The sequence below is a fragment of the Xenopus laevis genome, chromosome 5S, assembly GCF_017654675.1.
Source record: "Xenopus laevis strain J_2021 chromosome 5S, Xenopus_laevis_v10.1, whole genome shotgun sequence".
Classification (NCBI taxonomy): Eukaryota; Metazoa; Chordata; class Amphibia; order Anura; family Pipidae; genus Xenopus; species Xenopus laevis.
In genome coordinates, this window is record NC_054380.1 from 49955426 (window position 1) to 49977451 (window position 22026).

General features: G+C 39.3%; 2 protein-coding genes across 4 annotated transcripts in view; one reads left to right on the forward strand and one right to left on the reverse strand.

Moving 5' to 3' along the window:
* Positions 1 to 19960, reverse strand: part of lats1.S (large tumor suppressor kinase 1 S homeolog) — a 59241-nt gene extending 39281 nt beyond the window's left edge. For 2 of the 3 annotated variants that reach the window (XM_018264504.2, XM_041564044.1), the window contains exons 1-2: positions 19811 to 19960; positions 2910 to 3410 (exon numbers count right to left, since the gene is read on the reverse strand). In XM_018264504.2, coding sequence (XP_018119993.1) covers positions 2910 to 3254 — 345 coding nt within the window. In that variant the 5' untranslated portion in view covers positions 3255 to 3410; positions 19811 to 19960. 3 annotated transcript variants of the gene reach the window in all.
* A 63-nt stretch (positions 19961 to 20023) lies between these two features.
* Positions 20024 to 22026, forward strand: part of katna1.S (katanin p60 (ATPase containing) subunit A 1 S homeolog) — a 29305-nt gene continuing 27302 nt past the window's right edge. The window contains 1 exon segment of the mRNA NM_001090757.2: positions 20024 to 20135. The gene's annotated coding sequence lies outside the window, so the exon portion shown is untranslated.

The following is a 22026-nucleotide window of genomic DNA, read 5'->3' on the forward strand; positions in this document are numbered from 1 at the left end:
GAAAGGGATAAATCACCCCTCAACAGGGAAATCACAGACATAGAAATAGCACAATTTTTTTAAAGATGCTCCTGGGAAAAAAACTCCCGGCCCAGATGGTTTCTCATATAGTTACTACAAAACATTTCAGGCAATACTATTCCCTCAGCTATGAGAATTATACAACGAATTCTTAAAGGGAGAAAGCATACCTAAATCTATGGCTCTCTCCCATATTACTCTCATCCCCAAACCACGGAAGGACCTACTGGACTGCCCTAATTATAGACCTATAGCTTTAATTAATGTCGATTTAAAAATATTTAGTAAGATATTGGCCAATAGATTGGCTCCCCTATTGCCTCGACTCATAGATGAGGACCAAGTGGGTTTCATTTTAACACGACAAGCAGGCGACAACACCAGAAGGACTATCAACTTAATAGACATAATTAACAACAAACAAGCCCCAGCCAACTATACTCCTGAGTCTTGATGCTGAAAAGGCCTTTGACTGCCTTGACTGGAATTATATGATCTCTCTAATGGAACTTATGGGGTTTGGAGGGAGTTTCCTCAGGGCGGACAGGGCCTTATATAATATACCCACAGCAACAGTAAAAGTATATGGCAACTTATCAAAAGAGTTCCAGATTACCAATGGGACCCGACAGGGACGCCCCCTTTCCCCCCTCCTCTATGCCATGTGCATAGAACCCCTGGCAATAGCCATATTGAACAACCCTAACATTAAAGGAATACAATACCACCAAAAAAATATACAAATTATCTCTCTTCGCAGATAATGCTAACACAGCCATACACATCACTTCAAGAATATGGCATTTTATCTGGCTATCAGATAAACGCACATAAAACAGAAGCCCTGCCTCTACACTTCCCATCATATGTTAAAAACCCTTAAGCTGAATTTCAACTATGCTTGGAAACTGGACTCAATTAAGTATCTAGGTATCAATATAACTATATGCTAACAATTTTGTGTTAAAAAAAAGGCTTTAGTTCCTCACATTTTTATGCAATCTTTTTGTTCAACCCATTGAATTAAAGCTAAAATTTGCAGTTCAACTGCATCAGAGTTGTTTAATTTAATATTCATTGTGGTAATGTATAGAACCAAAATTAGAAGAAAAAAAAAAGTTGTCTGTCCAAATATTTATGGACCTAAGTGTACATTACAGCTGAAGTAGAGACCAATAAAATGAAAACTATACCCCTGAATGTAGGTCTCTAAAACATTTTTACATTAAACAGCTCATATGTAAAACCCTGCTTCATGTAAATAAACTTTTTAAGTAGTACAGGTATTGGTTCTGCTATCTGGAAACCTGTTATCCAGAAAGCTCAGAATTACACAGACTCAATGTTATCCAAATAATCCACATTTTTAAAAATGGTTTCCTTTTTCTATCAACCCCCCATAGTAATAAGTCCCCACTGGCCCCCCTCCCTGCCTCCCCCCTGCAAAGTGAGCGCCATATTGGCTCATGCGGAGTTGGAGCAATCTTCTGGTTCGCGACAAATGCACATGAAGTGACTGAAATGGACAATGCGCCGGAAGATACGAAGATTACCAAAGCACTAGAAGATGTCGCACGTGAGCTCCGCTACGCTTACTCTGAATGTGCGGTCAGAAATCCTATAGGGGACAAAATCCTGGGGTAACACTTAGCATGGGGGTGGCCAGAGAGGACTTATCACCGTGAGGGGTTTACTTTTCCTTTAAGGTGTGACAATCCAAACTACAGAAAAATAAGTTTTCCTGAAAACGCCAGGTCCAGAGTATTCAGAAGAACAGGTCCCATACCTGTATTTGCCAATGGGTAATCCTAAATAGAAAATTGCCAATTAAAGAAATAAGGTCCACCCTGGGATCCTATGATTCACAGTGCACAATGTACTGTTACAGTTAGAGCTGCATTATTTCTGGTCAGGTGATCTCTGAGGGGGCACAGAGAAATTCATAAAATGAGGGCTCAAGGGAAAAGGTTTAGGGAACTAAAGTCTGCTTTTGCTTGTAACCGCAGGGCTGTGATTGGCTATCCTCCATCTTAGAACACACCCTCCACCCCTCATTTGAAACATTGATTGGGAGTCTGTGACAGTATCAGATCCATGGGATCTTCAATAAAAGGGACATATTTAAAGATGATGATTTTTTTGCCCAGAGTGAAGCTGAAATGTATTATGCATCATTGCCTAAAAGGTTAGGGGTTTCACTTATGCTTTATGTCTCCTTAAAAATGTAAATACTATCAACTTATTGCCGAATTTCTTTGGTTTACACTCCATATTCTATCTGGTGCTAAAGAAATGGGAAAGCCCCTATTTTAAACAAGCTTAATTTAGTTAGATTTATATTAACCTCTATATTGTCCTTTATGGTGGCAAAAGCAGAAAGCAATTGTGTAGAAAATATGTTGTGTAGGACAAATCCAAGGCAGTAAACTTTGACTGCAATTTTCTTTATTGGGGAGTGAATACACAATAAAGAAAATTGTAGTCAAAGTTTACTGCCTTGGATTTGTCCTACACAACATATTTTCTACAGATTGATTAATTTGGGATCTCAGCACAGGATATCCTGTAGGACAAGCCGCTAAGAACATTTAGAAAGCAATTGTGATCATTCATCAATGCATTTATTTGATAGACATTTTTCAGTTCATAGCCTACTTTTAGCTTTCAGCTTTTAGTTAAAATGTTAAATCTTTGTAAATTTAACAAATATGTTATTTGCTCAAAATACAGAACAAAAAACAAGATTGTTGCAATAGGATTCTGAACAACACAAAAAAAAGAAAAAAAATACCACATGCAAACAATCACAAAAGCAATGCAATAATTTGGTATGATACAGCATCTCCTTCAATCTTTGTAGAACAAAAATATTAAATGCAATATTTTACCTCATCAAAACCTGCTTGCTGGAGGTCATGAAACATCTGCCTGTTGATTTCTGAACTTCCTCTCGGAGATGAGCCTGACACATTGGCAAATGGCAGAAGAGAATTCCGAATTTCAGCCAACGCCTTATGATAGGTACCAAATTTGGGGGTACTGCGCCCTTGCCTGGAATCCTCTGCTTTGGCTGACTGCTGCTCGGGCTTGGTTACATCAGATGGTTTAGGTAGGTGTCTGAGGCTCTCGCGAATTTCTAACAGCATTTGTCTGCTGCTGCCAGTGTAGTTGCTCGCTGGGAATGTTTTGGGCCTCATTTGTCTGTAACCCTCGGGCTTTTCCACTCTCTTCATGAAGACACATGAATCTGTGTCACTTCCTCAGAAAGAATTAAAAGTGTAGCAGATTTTGGCAGCTCAAAGTACAGTTAAATTTAGATGCAGGTGATGCTTTAAGCCCCCTTGTGTTAGTGGAAGAATGAGGGAAAATAATCAACACAATATGCAGACCTGTTTAAAAAAAAGAAAAGAAAGAAAATTAGTAAAGTGATAGATACCTGTAGTCACCATAAACAAAGATTTTGTGGTGAAAATGTATTACGCATATCTTATATTTTCTCTATCCCAATTTTCTTTCAATAGCTACAATACAGTCCAACCACCACATGAAGTAAAACAAGTAATATGGATATAATATAAAAGGAAAACTATATCAAGGTCCCTATAAAATAAAATCACATATGAACATAAAATCCTGCTATTTGCAGATTTAATCTTAACGAACCCAACTAGAGCATTACAAGAAGTATTCACAACACTGGCTGACTTTGGGAAACTGTCCCTCTACAAACTCAATGTATCAAAAACCCAAGCACTTCCCAACCATATATCACAAACCGAGCTGCAGCAACTAAAACGGAACTACAATATGGACTGGCAAGCTACGTCTATTAAGTACCTTGGAATTAATATTACAGCAAATCCTAACGCCTTACATAACTTTGCCTCATTGCTGCAAGATACGCACAATGAACTACAAACCTGGAAAACCACCTTTGTGACTTGGCTTGGAAGGATAAATGCAATAAAAATGTTGATTCTCCCCAAAATACTATATAAGCTACGTACGCTTCCTATAACATTGGGAAATACCTTCTTCCAACAACTACAGAGACTCCTTATGTCATTCATCTGGGGACCACTAAAACCAAGAATTGCAAAAGAAATGATGTATACAAGCAAAAGAACAGCAGGCCTGGCATGCCCACACCTGCAAACCTACTACATAGCAACATTGCTAAACCAACTTGCAGATTGGCAACTCCCGCCAAATACAAAAAGCTGGGTGGACCTAGAACATTGGATTTACAAAAATCAAACTAAACAAGCTATAACAACCCATTTATGGTCACAAGACAAAAGATCACTGTCAAGCAAATATCTAATGCCATTACCTATAAAAGCAACACTACAAATATGGCAAGCATCAAAATCAACAACTACTTTGGTCCAATTCCCAGTGGCCTTAGCTCCACTAACAATATTAGAAGGAGCCATACCAGATCTTAACTTATCCAAGTGGACCCAAGCAGGAGTACTAAAGATGGGAGACCTATACAACCAAGAAGGCATCAAAACCTTCTCAACAATCCAAACTAAATACAAACTCCCCAATACCAAGATATACACATACCTGAAGATAAGGCACTACCTCCAATGCAACAAATTACCGACAACTTCACCCCCCACAAATTTGAGCAGAGATTTCTAGAAAACCCTCATGGGAAGAAAGGAACAACCATTGCATACAATGCCTTAATATCAAAATACAACAGGAGCAACCTTTCAGCATTAAAAGCATGGGAATGGGATCTACAAAAAAGCATAATCAATGAACAATGGGAATGCCTCTACAAACAAACAGCTAAATAGTCTAAAGCACTCAATCACCAAGAAACAACCATAAAACTGATGTACAGGTGGTACCTTACCCCAGAAAGACTAAAGAAGGCATTTCCAAACACATCAGACACATGCTGGAGATGCCAGAAAGACATTGGGACACTATTTCATATTTGGTGGTCATGCTCACTAGCAAAAACACTTCTGGAACAAAACAGTACCAATTCACAAAGCAATTGGCTACCCATGTCAATTACAACCAGACTTGGCACTTCTAGGTATCCTCCCACAGGAAGTGAAGAGGGAACACAGGCGTACAGCATTACTTATCATTTTTGCCAGCAGAGCACTAATTGCCAGGAATTGGAAACACTACAACCTTCCGGACAAAGAGACAATTCACATGGAAGTGATAAGGATCAACATGTATGAGCAGACCTTTGCAGCATCTATGACAAAAAATGGATAACCAGAGCGCTACTACCGACGACCCTAGTTAACAAAATCATGGGTCACAAGGTATAGTCAACTAAGACATACACCAAGGGGGCTAGCAGAAAATGTAGTAAATGGAATTGCAGCAATGAGTTGATATATAAAGTTGACTGAATGTGTTATGACCTAATGTACTTGAATAAGGCCTTCTCTTAAGTAAGCCAAAGCTCCAAACCCTTCCATACTCTTTGTTTCCCCCCCTTTTTTTCTGACTTTGATTTATGTACAATGTCGAAAATACAAAAACTGTTATCACATAAAACTACCCAAAGTGTAAAACACTTTTGAAAAAAAAAACAAAAAACTTTTCCTGAAAAATATTCTTTTCTAGTACAGGTATAGATCCCTTATCCGGAAACCCGATATCCAGAAAGCTCCGAATTATGTATCCCATAGACTCCATTTTATCTAAATAATTCAAATTTTTAAAAATGATTTCCTTTTTCTCTGTAATAATAAAACAGTAGCTTGTACTTGATCCCAACTAAGATATAATTAATCCTTATTGGAAGCAAAACCAGCCTATTGGGTTTATTTAATGTTTAAATGAATTGCTAGTTGACTTAAGGCATGAAGACCCAAATTACGGAAAGATCCGTTATCCGGAAAACCCCAGGTCCCGAGCATTCTGGATAACAGGTCCCATACCTGTAGTATGTTCAGCTCATAAACCCCAAACAACCATTTTATTTAGAAACAGCATTCTACAGAGCCATCTGCTATGTAAACTGAGCCTTTTCTCTTTGTCCACTATACAGCAGCTTGTTGAAGCAAACACAAACACCAGTGAGGGAAAACAGCTTATTTTAATTTATTCTAGGACAATGATATAAAGAAGATACTTGTAGCCAGCTATTTGTCACGGCTAAAAAATACTATTAATTGGCTCTGTGTTCTAGCAGAGACAATTGTACCATTGTCTATGTGGCAAGGTATTTTCTGAAGCACTGTGTTTCAGCCCTTAGGGCAGAGACACACAGTCAGATTCAGGGAGATTAGTCGTCCAGTGACTAATCTCCTCTTCTTCGGGGCGAATAATCTCCCCTAACTGCCTTCTCACCGGCTAGAATGTAAATCGCCGGCAGGATGGCACTAGGAACGCTTCGTTCTCAACTTCGGGCGACGAATTGATCCGAGTGCCATCCTGTCGGCAATTTACATTCTCCTCAAATCTGCCCTTAAAAACTGTTAAAAATCTATAAACCAATTTAGCAAGATTTTTTTTAACATGTCACTTATTAGGATACAAATGATCTGTTGGTTAACTGAAATTGCTCCCAAAGACAAAGTACACAAAAAGCGTCCACATTTTCTAGCAGTTTTTTTTTTTAATAATGGTGTGGGGACATCTTATTTCATTGGAAATGACCCTGTGCTTGCATGATGCAACTTCTGCCTCAGCTATGTAATTTTTATCTTCAGTTCATACACTACCTAGCTATTCCTCCAATTTCTTTTGTTGGGTTCTATTCTTACATCTCTAGGTAGATGCATTTCAGAAGTGCAGACTCTGAGCTGAATTTGAACTGTTAAAGGCCGATTAATTATTTATTTATTTATAACATGGGTCTTACAATAATTTAAGAAACAAAGGTTATAAAAAAAAAATAGAATGAGGGCACTGCTCACAAGACCTTACAATAGAAAAGGTTAGGGCACAGCTGAAACATAAGGAAGATGAAAACAATGGGTCATTCTAAATTGATGATTTAAGATAATTGATGTCTGATCAAGATGCAGTGACTACAATTCTCTAAATAGGTGGGTCTTTAACCCTTTAACCGCCAAGCACGTACGGCGTACGTGCTGGCGGTTCAGGGCTCAGGCTGCCAAGAACGTACCTCGTACGTTCTTTTGCAGCTGAGCCCTTCTCTCTGCATCGGCGGCTTTTGCCGCCTCTGCAGAGAGTCAGGAGGGTAGACAGCCCCCTGGGCAACGTGGCTGGGGGGCTGTCAAGTCGGATCTGCGACGCGATTGTCGCAGATCCGACTTCAAAGTAGCAGAAGCGCAATGTAAGCGCTGCTGCTGCTGGCTTACCTCCTCCTCGTCGCACCACGCGCCCAGTCACTTCCTGCTGCGCAGTAACTCTGCAGACACGCTGCCAGGAGTCGTCCTTCGGTTCCAGCGATCCTCCTGCTACAAAAACGGTAAGTGCACTTTTTTTTTTACACACTTACCTGCACTTACACATACCTACAGTACATTTATACACTTACATGAACATTTTAGTAAAAATTTGTGTTTTTTTATTTTTTATTTTTTTATTTTAGCACACTTAGTCGATTTTGTACACTTATTTACACTTAATTACATGTATTTGCACACTCAGACAACTTTTATTAGTGCACAAATATGTATACACAAAAACTCACAAACAGGGTTTTTTTTTTTTTTTTTACTTATTCATTGTACTGTTTGTTTTGCCTAAAAGCATGTTATTTTGACAGCGTGACTATTGGATAATCGATTTCGGCCACTAATTACGCTGCCGGATCAATTATTTTGTTATTTCATTGATTTACGCTATTTTTGTGGTTTTATTGCAATTTTATCCATGCATTATTGTTCCTTATGTATCTTTAGTATAGTTTTGCTGTTTGGTGCTTTGGTATAGAAAGATTTATTTTACTTAGTTTGATTCGCCAGAATATATGCTTTCCAAAAATATATGGGTTTCTGGGGGTCTTTTTACAGTTTTGGGGTCTTATGGCACATAACGCACAGTTGGGGCTCTCTTTTCTGCAGCTTAGTTGGCTAGCGTGAAAATTCATAGGCATGTTTTTCATTTGGGGTCTGTACACGCCACATACTTTGGTAAATCTATGCATATTGGGCATCAAACTATTTAGTAGACCTCTGACGTCCATATTTAGGGTGATTTTTCTTTATACGTAAAACAGTGTGTGTGATAAATGCGGCAAACTGCAACAATTTTAGGCGATTTTCAGAAATGTAAAAACCTCTGCGTTTAGAAAAGCTTTGCAGTTTGGTGTAGAAAGACGTCTTTATCTTTTTTGGATTCGTCAGAATGTGTACTTTCCAAAAATATATGGTTTTGGGGGGGTCTTTGCTGTTAGGAGGGTCTTGAGGCATATAATATGAAGTCAAGGGTCTATGTTCACAGAAGGCGAATCGGCAGCAGAGAAAAATCATATGCACTATTTTCATTTTGGGTCCGCACATGCCAGCTGCCTTGGTATATCAATGCATATTGGGCATCAAACGGTTCAATTGACCCTTGGCATCAGTATTTATGGTGTTTTAGAATTGTATGTAAGAAATTGGGTGAGATAAATGCGGCCAATTGCAATATTTTTAGGCAATTTTCAAAAATGTAAAAACTGTTGCTTTTATCGCCAAATTTAGGAAAGGCTTGCGGCTTGGTACTTTGGAGTACAAGGACATGCATACCCAATTTGGATTCGTGGGAATGTGTACTTTCCGAAAATATATGGTTTTCTGGGGTGAATGCACTTTTTTTTACCTTTGCTCCCCCCAAAACTATGTATATGTGTTGATTTTGCAGTACCTGAAATGACAGACCATATGGGGGTCTTCCTTTTGGGGCCCCTATATGCCACGTGCTTGGGTACATCTATACATATTGGGCATCAAACTGTTCAGAGGACCCTAGGCTTTCATATTTGGGGTGATTTGTCTTGATACCTAAAAGTATGTGGGTAATACGATGCTGCAGGGTAGATATTTTGAGGTGATTTTTGGAAATGTCACCTAAATCACCAAATTTAGGAATGATTTGTGGCTTGGTACTTTGGCGTAGAAAGACATGCATACCCAATTTGGATTCGTTGGAATGTGTACTTTCCGAAAATATATGGTTTTCTGGGGTGAACTTACTGTTTTCTACTTTTGCCCCCCCCCAAAACGATGTAAATGTGTTGATTTTGCAGTACCTGAAATGACAACTATATGGGGGTCTTCCTTTTGGGGCCCCTGTATGCCACGTGCTTGGGTACACCTATACATATCGGGCATCAAACTGTTCAGAGCACCCTAGGCTTTCATATTTGGGGTGATTTCTCTTGATACCTAAAAGTATGTGGGTAATACGATGCTTCAGGGTAGATATTTTGAGGTGATTTTTGGAAATGTCACCTAAATCACCAAATTTAGGAATGATTTGCGGCTTGGTACTTTGGCGTAGAAAGACATGCATACCCAATTTGAATTCGTGGGAATGTGTACTTTCCAAAAATATATGGTTTTCTGGGGTGAACTTACTTTTTTCTACATTTGCCCCCCTCAAAACAATGTAAATGTGTTGATTTTGCAGTACCTGAAATGACAGACCATATGGGGGTCTTCGTTTTGCGGCCCCTATACGCCACGTGCTTGGGTACACCTATACATATTGGGCATCAAACTGTTCAGAGGACCCCAGGCTTTCATATTTGGGGTGATTTGTCTTGATACCTAAAAGTATGTGGGTAATACGATGCTGCAGGGTCGAAATTTTGAAGTAATTTTTGGAAATGTCCCCAAAATCACCAAATTTAGGAATGGTTTGCGGCTTGGTACTTTGTAGTAGAAAGACATGCATACCCAATTTAGATTCGTGGGAATGTGTACTTTCCGAAAATATATGGTTTTCTGGGGTGAACTTACTTTTTTCTACCTTTGCCCCCCCCAAAACGATGTAAATGTGTTGATTTTGCAGTACCTGAAATGACAGAACATACAAGGAGGGGTCTTCATTTTAGGGCCCCTATATGCCACGTGCTTGGGTACACCTATACATATCGGGCATCAAACTGTTCAGAGGACCCTAGGCTTTCATATTTGGGGTGATTTCTCTTGATACCTAAAAGTATGTGGGTAATACGATGCTGCAGAGTAGATATTTTGAGGTCATTTTTGGAAATGTCACCAAAATCACCAGATTTAGGAATGATTTGCGGCTTGGTACTTTGGCGTAGAAAGACATGCATACCCAATTTGGATTCGTTGGAATGTGTACTTTCCGAAAATATATGGTTTTCTGGGGTGAACTTACTGTTTTCTACTTTTGCCCCCCCCAAAACGATGTAAATGTGTTGATTTTGCAGTACCTGAAATGACAGACTATATGGGGTCTTCCTTTTGGGGCCCCTGTATGCCACGTGCTTGGGTACAACTATACATATCGGGCATCAAACTGTTCAGAGGACCCTAGGCTTTCATATTTGGGGTGATTTCTCTTGATACCTAAAAGTATGTGGGTAATACGATGCTGCAGGGTAGATATTTTGAGGTGATTTTTGGAAATGTCACCTAAATCACCAAATTTAGGAATGATTTGCGGCTTGGTACTTTGGCGTAGAAAGACATGCATACCCAATTTGGATTCGTTGGAATGTGTACTTTCCGAAAATATATGGTTTTCTGGGGTGAACTTACTGTTTTCTACTTTTGCCCCCCCCCAAAACGATGTAAATGTGTTGATTTTGCAGTACCTGAAATGACAGACTATATGGGGTCTTCCTTTTGGGGCCCCTGTATGCCACGTGCTTGGGTACACCTATACATATCGGGCATCAAACTGTTCAGAGGACCCTAGGCTTTCATATTTGGGGTGATTTGTCTTGATACCTAAAAGTATGTGGGTAATACGATGCTGCAGGGTAGATATTTTGAGGTGATTTTTGGAAATGTCACCTAAATCACCAAATTTAGGAATGATTTGCGGCTTGGTACTTTGGCGTAGAAAGACATGCATACCCAATTTGGATTCGTTGGAATGTGTACTTTCCGAAAATATATGGTTTTCTGGGGTGAACTTACTGTTTTCTACTTTTGCCCCCCCCAAAACGATGTAAATGTGTTGATTTTGCAGTATCTGAAATGACAGACTATATGGGGGTCTTCCTTTTGGGGCCCCTGTATGCCACGTGCTTGGGTACACCTATACATATCGGGCATCAAACTGTTCAGAGGACCCTAGGCTTTCATATTTGGGGTGATTTGTCTTGATACCTAAAAGTATGTGGGTAATACGATGCTGCAGGGTAGATATTTTGAGGTGATTTTTGGAAATGTCACCTAAATCACCAAATTTAGGAATGATTTGCGGCTTGGTACTTTGGCGTAGAAAGACATGCATACCCAATTTGAATTCGTGGGAATGTGTACTTTCCGAAAATATATGGTTTTCTGGGGTGAACTTACTGTTTTCTACTTTTGCCCCCCCAAAACAATGTAAATGTGTTGATTTTGCAGTACCTGAAATGTCAGACTATATGGGGGTCTTCCTTTTAGGGCCCCTATATGCCACATGCTTCGGTACACCTATACATATTGGGCATCAAACTGTTCAGAGGACCCTAGGCTTTCATATTTGGGGTGATTTGTCTTGATACCTAAAAGTATGTGGGTAATACGATGCTGCAGGGTAGATATTTTGAGGTGATTTTTGGAAATGTCACCTAAATCACCAAATTTAGGAATGATTTGCGGCTTGGTACTTTGGCGTAGAAAGACATGCATACCCAATTTGGATTCGTTGGAATGTGTACTTTCCGAAAATATATGGTTTTCTGGGGTGAACTTACTGTTTTCTACTTTTGCCCCCCCCCCAAAACGATGTAAATGTGTTGATTTTGCAGTACCTCAAATGACAGACCATATGGGAGTCTTCCTTTTGGGGCCCCTATATGCCACGTGCTTGGGTACACCTATATATATTGGGCATCAAACTGTTCAGAGGACCCTAGGCTTTCATATTTGGGGTGATTTCTCTTGATACCTAAAAGTATGTGGGAAATACGATGCTGCAGGGTAGACATTTTTAAGTGATTTTTGGAAATGTCACCAAAATCACCAAATTTAGGAATGATTTGCGGCTTGGTACTTTGTAGTACAAAGACATGCATACCCAATTTAGATTCGTGGCAATGTGTACTTTCCGAAAATATATGGTTTTCTGGGGTGAACTTACTTTTTTCTACCTTTGCCGCCCCCCAAAACGATGTAAATGTGTTGATTTTGCAGTATCTGAAATGACAGACCATATGGGGTCTTCCTTTTCAGGCCTCTATATGCCACTTGCTTGGGTACACCTATACATATTGGGCATCAAACTGTTCAGAGGACCCTAGGCTTTCATATTTGGGGTGATTTGTCTTGATACCTAAAAGTATGTGGGTAATACGATGCTGCAGGGTAGAAATTTTTAAGTGATTTTTGGAAATGTCGCCAAAATCACCAACTTTAGTAATGGTTTGCCGCTTGGTACTTTGGTGTAGAAAGACATGCATACCCAATTTGGATTCAGGGGAATGTGTACTTTCTGAAAATATATGGTTTTCTGGGGTGAACATACTTTTTTCTACCTTTGCCGCCCCCCAAAACGATGTAAATGTGTTGATTTTGCAGTATCTGAAATGACAGAACAAATGGGGGGTCTTCCTTTTGGGGCCTCCTATGCCACGTGCTTGGGTACATCTATTCATATTGGGCATCAAACTGTTCAGTGGACCCAGGATTTTATATTTGGGGTGTTTTACATTGATACCTAATGATGTGTGGGAGATATGTTGCTGTAGAGTGGAAGCTTTGAGGTCATTTTTCAAAAAATTCACCAATTTCTATAAAACATTATAACTTTAGGAAACAATTGCAACTTGGTGGTTTGGAGTACAAAGATATTTCTACCCATTTTTGATTCACCAGAATATGTTCTTTCTAGTAATGGGTAGTTTTCTAGGGTAAACCTACTGTTAGCGGAATGTTTGGCCTTGAAATCAAAAGTATGCCGTTTGGGAAGTGTTGCTTTGGAAATTTGGTTGTGTACTGCTTGTAGATTTTGAGCTATACAAGTGAGAAATCTCCATAAAACTATATATATTTGGTATTGTCGCGTTCAGGAGACATAGACCTTTCTAAATCGGCTGTGTTCTCGTACATAAAATGAATGATGTTTCTGATATATGTGATTGTTCTTCGTGCAACATGATTTTTTTCATTTTATTTGACACTTAGAATCCAATATTTTATTAGAGAAGTAGAATTACACCAAAATTCTTGCATATTGTGAAAGTTCAGGTTGTCCTGAAAAAAACAATACATTGTTTTCCTGGGTTAACTAAAAGACCACCCCAGGAAAGGCCCTTAAAGTGAAAGAGTGCAAAATATCTAAAAACTGCTTGGCAGTAGATGTTCGCATCTAGGACAAAACGGCTGGCAGGGAAAGGGTTAAAAAGGGCTTGAAAGTTTGTAAGGAAGTGGAATGTCTAATGGCTCTAGGCAGTGTTTAAGAGAAAGGTGGTCTTACAGTTCAGAATGTAATATCTAGGAGGATATAAGAGAAAGGTAGTTTGTAGCTTGGGAAAATACAAAAAGAGAGGTCAGGATGGCAGGTTATTTGGATGCCATCGCCATAAGGGTGGTAGTGAAGTCTAAATGACTGAATAACTTTCCTAGAGAAGTAGCATAAAGTTGGAAGGGCAGAGGGTCCAAGACTGAACCTTGAGGAACTCCAGCAGAGAGAGGGAATGAGGTGGAGATAAGAGTTTAAGAAAGTGGGAGGAGTAGGTGGAGAGATCTAGAACAGTGATCCCCAACCAGTAGCTCGCGAGCAACATGTTGCTCCCAACCCCTTGGATGTTGCTTCCAGTGGCCTCAAAGTAGGTGCTTATTTTTGAATTCCAGGCTTGGAGGCAAGTTTTGGTTGTATAAAAACCAGGTGCACTGCCAAATAGTCTCCTGTAGGCTGCCTTTCCACATAGGGGCTACCAAATAGCCAATCACAGCCCTTATTTGGCACCCATGAACTTTGTGCATGCCTGTGTTGCTCCCCAACTCTTTTTATTTTTGAATGTGGCTCATGGGTAAAAAAGGTTGGGGACCCCTGATCTAGAAGGATGACTATGGTTATTTTGGGGAGTGCACTGTTGGGTGGAAACCAGATTGCAGAGGATTGACAATGGAGCCGTTAGTGAGATACTGGACCAGATGATTGTAAGCAAACTTTTCCAACAGTTTGGATGCAAATGGAAGTAGGATGATCTATAATTGTTGGGTGAGCAGGGAATAGAAGATTTTTTGATGATGGGAATGAGAAGTGTTTGCTTCTATAAAGAAAAAAAGCATACAATATTTTATTCTGCTTTGTGAGAATGAAAGACGGTCCCTAAAAAACAGTATATACAGCAAATGGCAATGAACACTATAGTTCCTCACTACCTTTTACTGTATTTAATGTATCTGGTATGTCTTCTGCCTCTTACTGTATGACGTATTTAGCATGTAGGATATTGTTGGAAGTCTCTGTACTATTATTTACAAGTGTAAATATAATTTATGTATAATTTGCTTTATTAGACAAACTGATTCAGACAGTCTGAAGCAAATGGCATACAAGAAACGTCCAAAAACATATTTTTAACTGCCTGAGAAATGCCTTAAAGGTAAACCAAATATTATAGATACCATCACCGGCAACTTCAACACAGTTAGGATAAATTTCAATTAAAAAAGCACCTTGAGCAGTGAAAGTCAGAGTTTCACCAGAAACCACCAATGTGTATCAGCCACATCACATTTTTTTTTTTATTAGCAGAAGTTATGACAGGCAGACATGGGAATTTTATACGAAGCTGGTTTTCCTGGTCAGTCAAACCCTCCTTCCTCCCCATGTGCTGTAGCCCCTTGGACAATGGCTGATGAGGTGATTTGTCACCCTTAGGAAACTAAACACCCCATGGGAAACAAACAATGCAGCAGTAAGGGCCCTGGCAGATGGGATATTTTGTCACTCGTACTTAAAGTAGACCTAAAGAAAGAGGGCTGACTTGTTGTACATTGGGATTATATACCAGTTCAAAGGAATCACAGCCCTTTAGCAGTAAAGACCTATGCCTCAAAAGATGCCTCTATAGCTGCCCATCTTCTTTTCTGCTGTTTCACTGCACATGCTCTGTGCTGCGGTCAGTTCCAGAGCTTAGGGACCAACACACAATTTAGTGAATATATAAAATATAAATGTCACAATATAAGGCTGATGATAAACTGAAAAAATTCAGATTATTGTTACATGGTAGCTCAGAAACAAAATCCAAGATGAGAAACTCCCATGACAACTTTAAAGACTTGAATCATTACCACCTTAGAGATGCTGACTCTTTAGGCTGGTTCAGTATTTAAAATTAAATTTCTAGCCAAATTAATATTTATGGTTAAGTTCTCCTCCAACACAGGTGAAAAAAAGTCCAAAAAAAACTAAATCCTAGGTTACCTTCCAATAAAGATACATATCTGCTGTACGGTAGTTACAGGGATACTGTCATGGAAAAATATGTTTTTTCCAAAACATCAGTTAATAGTGCTGCTCCAGCAGAATTCTGAACTGAAATCCATTTCTCAAAAGAGCAAACAGATTTTTTTATATTTAATTTTGAAATCTGACATGGGGCTAGACATTTTGTCAATTTCCCAGCTGCCCCCAGTCATGTGACTTGTGCCTGCACTTTAGGAGAGAAATGCTTTCTGGCAGGCTGTTATTTTTCCTTCTCAATGTAACTGAATGTGTCTGAGTGGGACATGGGTTTTTACTATTGAGTGCCGTTCTTAGATCTACCAGGCAGCTGTTATCTTGTGTTAGGGAGCTGCTATCTGGTTACCTTCCCATTGTTCTGTTGTTTGGCTGCTGGGGGGGAAAAGGGAGGGGTGAGATCACTCTAACTTGCAGTACAGCAGCAAAGAGTGATTGAAGTTTATCAGAGCACAAGTCACATGATTTGGGGCAGCTGGGAAATCGACAATATGTCTAGCCCCATGTCAGATTTCAAAATTGAATAAAACAAAATCTGTTTGCTCTTTTGAGAAATGGATTTCAGTGCAGAATTCTGCTGGAGCAGCACTATTAACTGATTCATTTTGAAAAAAAAATTTTTTTTTCCCATGACAGTATCCCTTTAATATCCAACCAGCATTAATGCAAATTTCAGTTAGGAAACCATATGCATTACATATAGCAGCTTGAAGTTGCCTTGTGCAGCTACTTCAGGCTACTATTCAACGCATATGTTTCCCACTTGCAATTTACATTAATGCAAGTAGGAAAGTAACTACAGACATCTGCCATCACCCTATAACAGCACAAATTCATCATACTACAGGGGCTTGGAAATGCAAGAAAATGGCTCGCCTCAGTTACAAAACAGAATATTAAAAATTCTATTCAGTCTTTTGAAGAAATAGATTTCAGTATAGAGGTGTAACAACTGATTTGTTTTGAAAAAAAGTATGTCTCCACATGACAGGAACCTTTAAAATAAGAGACAGGATAGAATTCCTTCGGTCACTTGGTTTGTACTATTATAAGCCTTCTTCACTGGTGCCCTGCAAAATAATGCCAGTAAAACCATCTCCCATGTTTTCCAGTGTAGAGCAACAGTACTTATATTTTAATAACTTTGATACACTTTCAATTTTTGGTGTCATTGTTACAATGGTAACAATAATGCAACTCTCCCTGACCCCTCTCCAGAAGAAATCAATGATAGGTTCTCTATATTTCTATGCTGACAATTTTGCTTTGCTTCTGTTTAATAACATATGCTGGTGGAGAAACCGTCATTTATTTTAATGAGTGGAGAAAAGACCAGAACTGTCCATGCTGTCTCCCTTTTACATTAGGCTAAAGTCACACCAGGCTGAATATCGGCCTATGGACAAATGCAGGCTGAGATTCAGCCTACCCCTGTGCCTGCACCCGAATAGGGTTCAGGTACACAGAGCAAATTCCTGTGCCAAAAACACATACAAAACACAGTTTAGCTCCATAATCCACTGCACAGTGGCTCTGGGTAATGGATCAGGGGAAGGCTCATAAGGGCTTAGTGGCTGGATCTAGGCCTGTGTTTATCGCCAGGCTGAGATTCAGCTTGGTGTGGCCGTTGCCTTAAAGGTATACTGTCAGGGAAAAACATATTTTGTTTTTACCATAACACATTAGTGCTGCTCCAACAGAATTATTGCACTGAAATATGTTTTTCAAAAGGGCATACAGATTATTACAATTAAATATATATTGATCATTTAAAATCAGATATAGGGCTAGCCATGTAGTTGGTTTCCCAGGTGCCCTCAGTCATGTGATTTCTGCTCAATCACACTTTATTATTGTACTGCAAGTTGGAGTGGTCACCTTCCTCCCTTTCCCCTGCAGCAGCCTAACAACAAAACAATGGGAAGGTAACCAGATAACAGCTCCCTGGTAGATATAAGAACAGCGTTCAATAGCAAAAATCCAAGCCTCACTGTGACTCCTTCAGTTACATTGATTAGGAGAAACAATAGACTATGTGGAAGCAGTTCCATCGTTAAGTGATGGTTCTTTCTGAAAGCACACGACCAGGCAAAATTACCTAAGATGGCTGCTTAAGAACCAATATTACAACTAATAAAAAATACACTTAGTTCAGGAATGAAATTGTATAAGGTAGAGTGAATTATTTGCTGTGCAAATACTGTAATTTAGAAATAAAAACTACACCATAAAGATCATAACAATATTCCTTTAAGGGTTACAGCCACTGCAGTCCAGGATCTAAAAGCCTGGGTCAGCCTTTCATGGCTTAATTTCTTAACATGGTGGTCCATCTCTACAGCACCATGTGCACCGTTCAGGATATTTATAGATTAATATTATAACCGGGGCATTTTAGCTGCTGCTTACCCCTGGAAGACATTGGGGCTCAATTATCAATACTGTGCAGTACCTCACAGAAAGATAGCATTTTTTAACTAGCCGCACACAATGACACCAAAAATATGGTGGGTTGTTATGAGCTGCACCATTTTGATAACTTAGCCCCTTGTTTTTGAACACTATATAGGTGGTTATTAACATGCTGAATGCCATCCATCTGTCATTGTGCACACAGGGCATCTTTTAGTGCAGAAATCTACACAGTGTTTGCAGTGCCAGGCAGATGTCATTTATGTCACTGCTTAAAGGGATACTGTCATGGGAAAAAAATTTTTTTTCAAAATGAATCAGTTAATAGTGCTGCTCCAGCAGAATTCTGCACTGAAATCCATTTCTCAAAAGAGCAAACAGATTTTTTTATATTCAATTTTGAAATCTGACATGGGGCTAGACATTTTGTCAATTTCCCAGCTGCCCCATGTCATGTGACTTGTGCTCTGATAAACTTCAATCACTCTTTACTGCTGTACTGCAAGTTGGAGTGATTATCACCCCCTCCCTTTTCCCCCCAGCAGCCAAACAAAAGAACAATGGGAAGGTAACCAGATAACAGCTCCCTAACACAAGATAACAGCTGCCTGGTAGATCTAAGAACAACACTCAATCGTAAAAACCCATGTCCCACTGAGACTCCTTCAATTACATTGAGAAGGAGAAACAGCAGCCTGCCAAAAAGCATTACTCTCCTGAAGTGCAGGCACAAGTCACATGACATGGGGCAGCTGGGAAATTGACAAAATGTCTAGCCCCGTGTCAGATTTCAAAATTGAATATAAAAAAATCTGTTTGCTCTTTTGAGAAATGGATTTCAGTGCAGAATTCTGCTGGAGCAGCACTATTAACTGATTCATTTTGAAAAAAAATTTTTTTCCCATGACAGTATCCCTTTAATGTAAAGTGCCAGTCAGGTGCATCTCCTCCAAAAGAGAAAATGCTGTGTACCACAGCCCTGGCTGTACTGCAGGACAAAGCAAATAAGCAACATCTAGCTGTTGTAATTGCAGATAATTGGCTTACCTCCAGAGGAAGACACATTTTCACTCAAACTTAATGGGGGGGGGGGTTTAATGTATGAGAATGATTCCATGTTAAAAAAAACCTTTAAACACATTTGGTCTTCTTGAAGCCAGGCAAACAATCATTATTAATTATCTGGATAGCAGCTGAGCGGTTTTATTAGGGTCTTGGAAGAAAAACATGTTTTACCTAAGTACATTAAACTGATCAAGTGTGAATCTCCACCTAGAATATAATTTGTTTACACATTTGCCCTTGCACCTCTTCTTTACTGGAAATAACCCGAAGCATGTCTCAGAACTGCAATACCCATAAACGTCACTAGAAAGATTATTGCATAGCTATCCAAGTAAAATCAAATAACTTCTGTAAAAAATAGACTTTTATGTGCAACATCTATATCCTTTGAATTCCTTTTCCACAGAAAATGTATTTTCCTTGTTTGGTGATAGCGTTTGTGATGCACCTAGCATTCTAGCCTTCTGATCCATACTGTGCAGGCGTCTTTGTTCTAAACTAGGGCTGGACTCACTCTTTCGCAAATACTCATTCCACGACCGAAATTATCGAACAAAAAACAAACACTATGTTAAAGTTCCCCACACAACCAAACCTCCGCTATATCAAGCGCTATATAATTCGACGCAGAGCCCTCCTGGAAAACTTTTTTCTTCTTTTTTTTTTTTTCCTCGGCAAAAAACTCCTTTTACAGTCCCCCACCAAGATCCATATGCACTTTAAACCCGAATGCAACTAAATAACTCCTCACAAATAAAAGGTTACTTACCAACTACTTCAGAAAATCAGCCCAAAACCACAGCCATTTTGAGTATGTCTTGCATTACTAGGAGATTCCCGGATGTAACTTTTCCCCCTTCACAACCTCCGGTTCCTCCCACTGTCATCTGCCGGCCGCCCGCGTACACGCATGAGCGTATTGACTTCATCACGAAATAGTCACGTCGCAGTTCATGTGATGCTGACATCACAGATGTGCGGATCCTCACTAGGAAGTGGTTGGAAACAGTGTACGGAGCAGGTTAATCTGTTTGTTTTTGTCTTGAGCTTAAACTCCTAGTTCTGTGAGTGTTGTTACCCTTTATTAGTTTGGGGTAAGTATTTTTATTCACTTTATTGCTATATTTTACCTTCCTACTTATACTGTGTCCAAAGTACTGCGTATGTATAATAAATAATGCAAAAGTGGCCAAGGACAACTGTCTGTCAAACTTCAAAGAAACAAAAGTTTCAAAAGACTTGTAGCAAGTGTTTGTTCTCATAAAATTTTGCAATTGTACATATTTGGTTATCTGTGATAGTCTGTCAGTGAGGAACAACCAGTGGCTTGCAAACAACTTTTTCCTCCCAGTGGCCTTGAAGCAGGTGCTTATTTTTTGAATTCCTGGATTGAAGGGAAATTTTGGTTGCTTAAAAACTGCCGAACAGAAACTCCTATATGCTGCCAGTTCACATAGGGCCAACCAGAGCCCTTATTTTATGCTTGTTTGCTCTCCAACTCTTTTTACACTTGAATGTGGCTCATGAGTAAAAAAAAATAAAGGTTAGGGGCCCCTGGTCCAGGTCATCTGGGGGGGGGGTCCAGAAAAGTAGCACAGATTTTCTGCAGGCATCGGATCTCCTTTCTGTTGTAGAGCCCTAAGGACCACCTAGTGTGGATTAACTCACATATATTAATAGGAAACCGGGCCAATGGTTGCCACTTGTTCGATATTGAACCATTTTTTCTTGCGGCTGTTCTGTAACAAACTGTCTCAATTTTAGCATTGTGAAACCCCTACAGAAATCTTGCCAATACCTGTCTCTGATGTCACCACACCACTCCCGTATGTCACTAATTCACCCCTAATGTCACTGCCATTGTCTTTCCCCCTTGTCCAGTTATTGCTGAGGCTCAAGATGGAAACTCTACCAGGTGAGAACATTGCCTTAAGCCACATACCTGCTTCCTGCATAGTTACCCTACTGGTTCACACACAAAATGTTTTTGGTGCTTAAAATGCAAAGTCAACAGATTTCTTTTCAGGTGAAGAAAATACCTGATGTGCCACTGCCTTTAGCACCAAGTAAGCAACACACCTTGACAGGCACAGTCTTGGTGTGAAATCCCTATCATCATAACATGTTCTGACATTCCAGACCCCTACATTCCCTAACTGTATTAAAGCTGCTAACACTCCAGTCAACTCTGAAATCTTATTTACATAGTCAGACTACTCCATACATTTTATGTAACGACTGACGTCTCGAACGTATTCACTTATTCTGGCAAACTAACTTTGTGTAACAACTTTTGGGTGACCCTAGAACTTTTGTTAGGAGATGAAGTTCTATATATATATATATATATATATATATATATATATATATATATATATATATATATATATATATATATATATATATATATACATATACATTGTAAAGGCCTTGTTGACTAACTCCTGTGGCCTTCAGCCTCATGCTTTTATATGGTCATGGGACTCCTTGGTGACTTATAATATCCTTCCCTAAGGGCATTTGTATCATAGATAAACATTGTACCTAAAATATTATATCACTAACCTAGTATTCTCACTTGCTTTAAATCTGACCCTGTCTTCCAGCTGCCTCAGGGCATTCCATACTATTGCTCTCACTGTAGAAAACCAATTTCTCAGTATCCTAATCCTTCTATAGTAAAATAAACAATGCTATATTGTGGCTCAATTTAAAATTACAGCATAACCTTTAACTTGTAACCTTGTTAAAAAAAAACATGCACTAAAAAGTAGGGTGAAAATGCTGCACATTCTGCTTTGGGAGTCTGTACCAGCCCGAGGCAACCATAGTCCTGTAACAGGGAAGATCAGTGCCTCAGAAGATGTCCCTAAGAGGCTTGACAAAGGGCCCGAGTGGTCCGAAACGTTGCCCTTGTCTGTATGTATTTGGGTGAATAAATTTAACACTTTTTTCAGCATTCAGTGTGCCACTGGAATTTCTTCT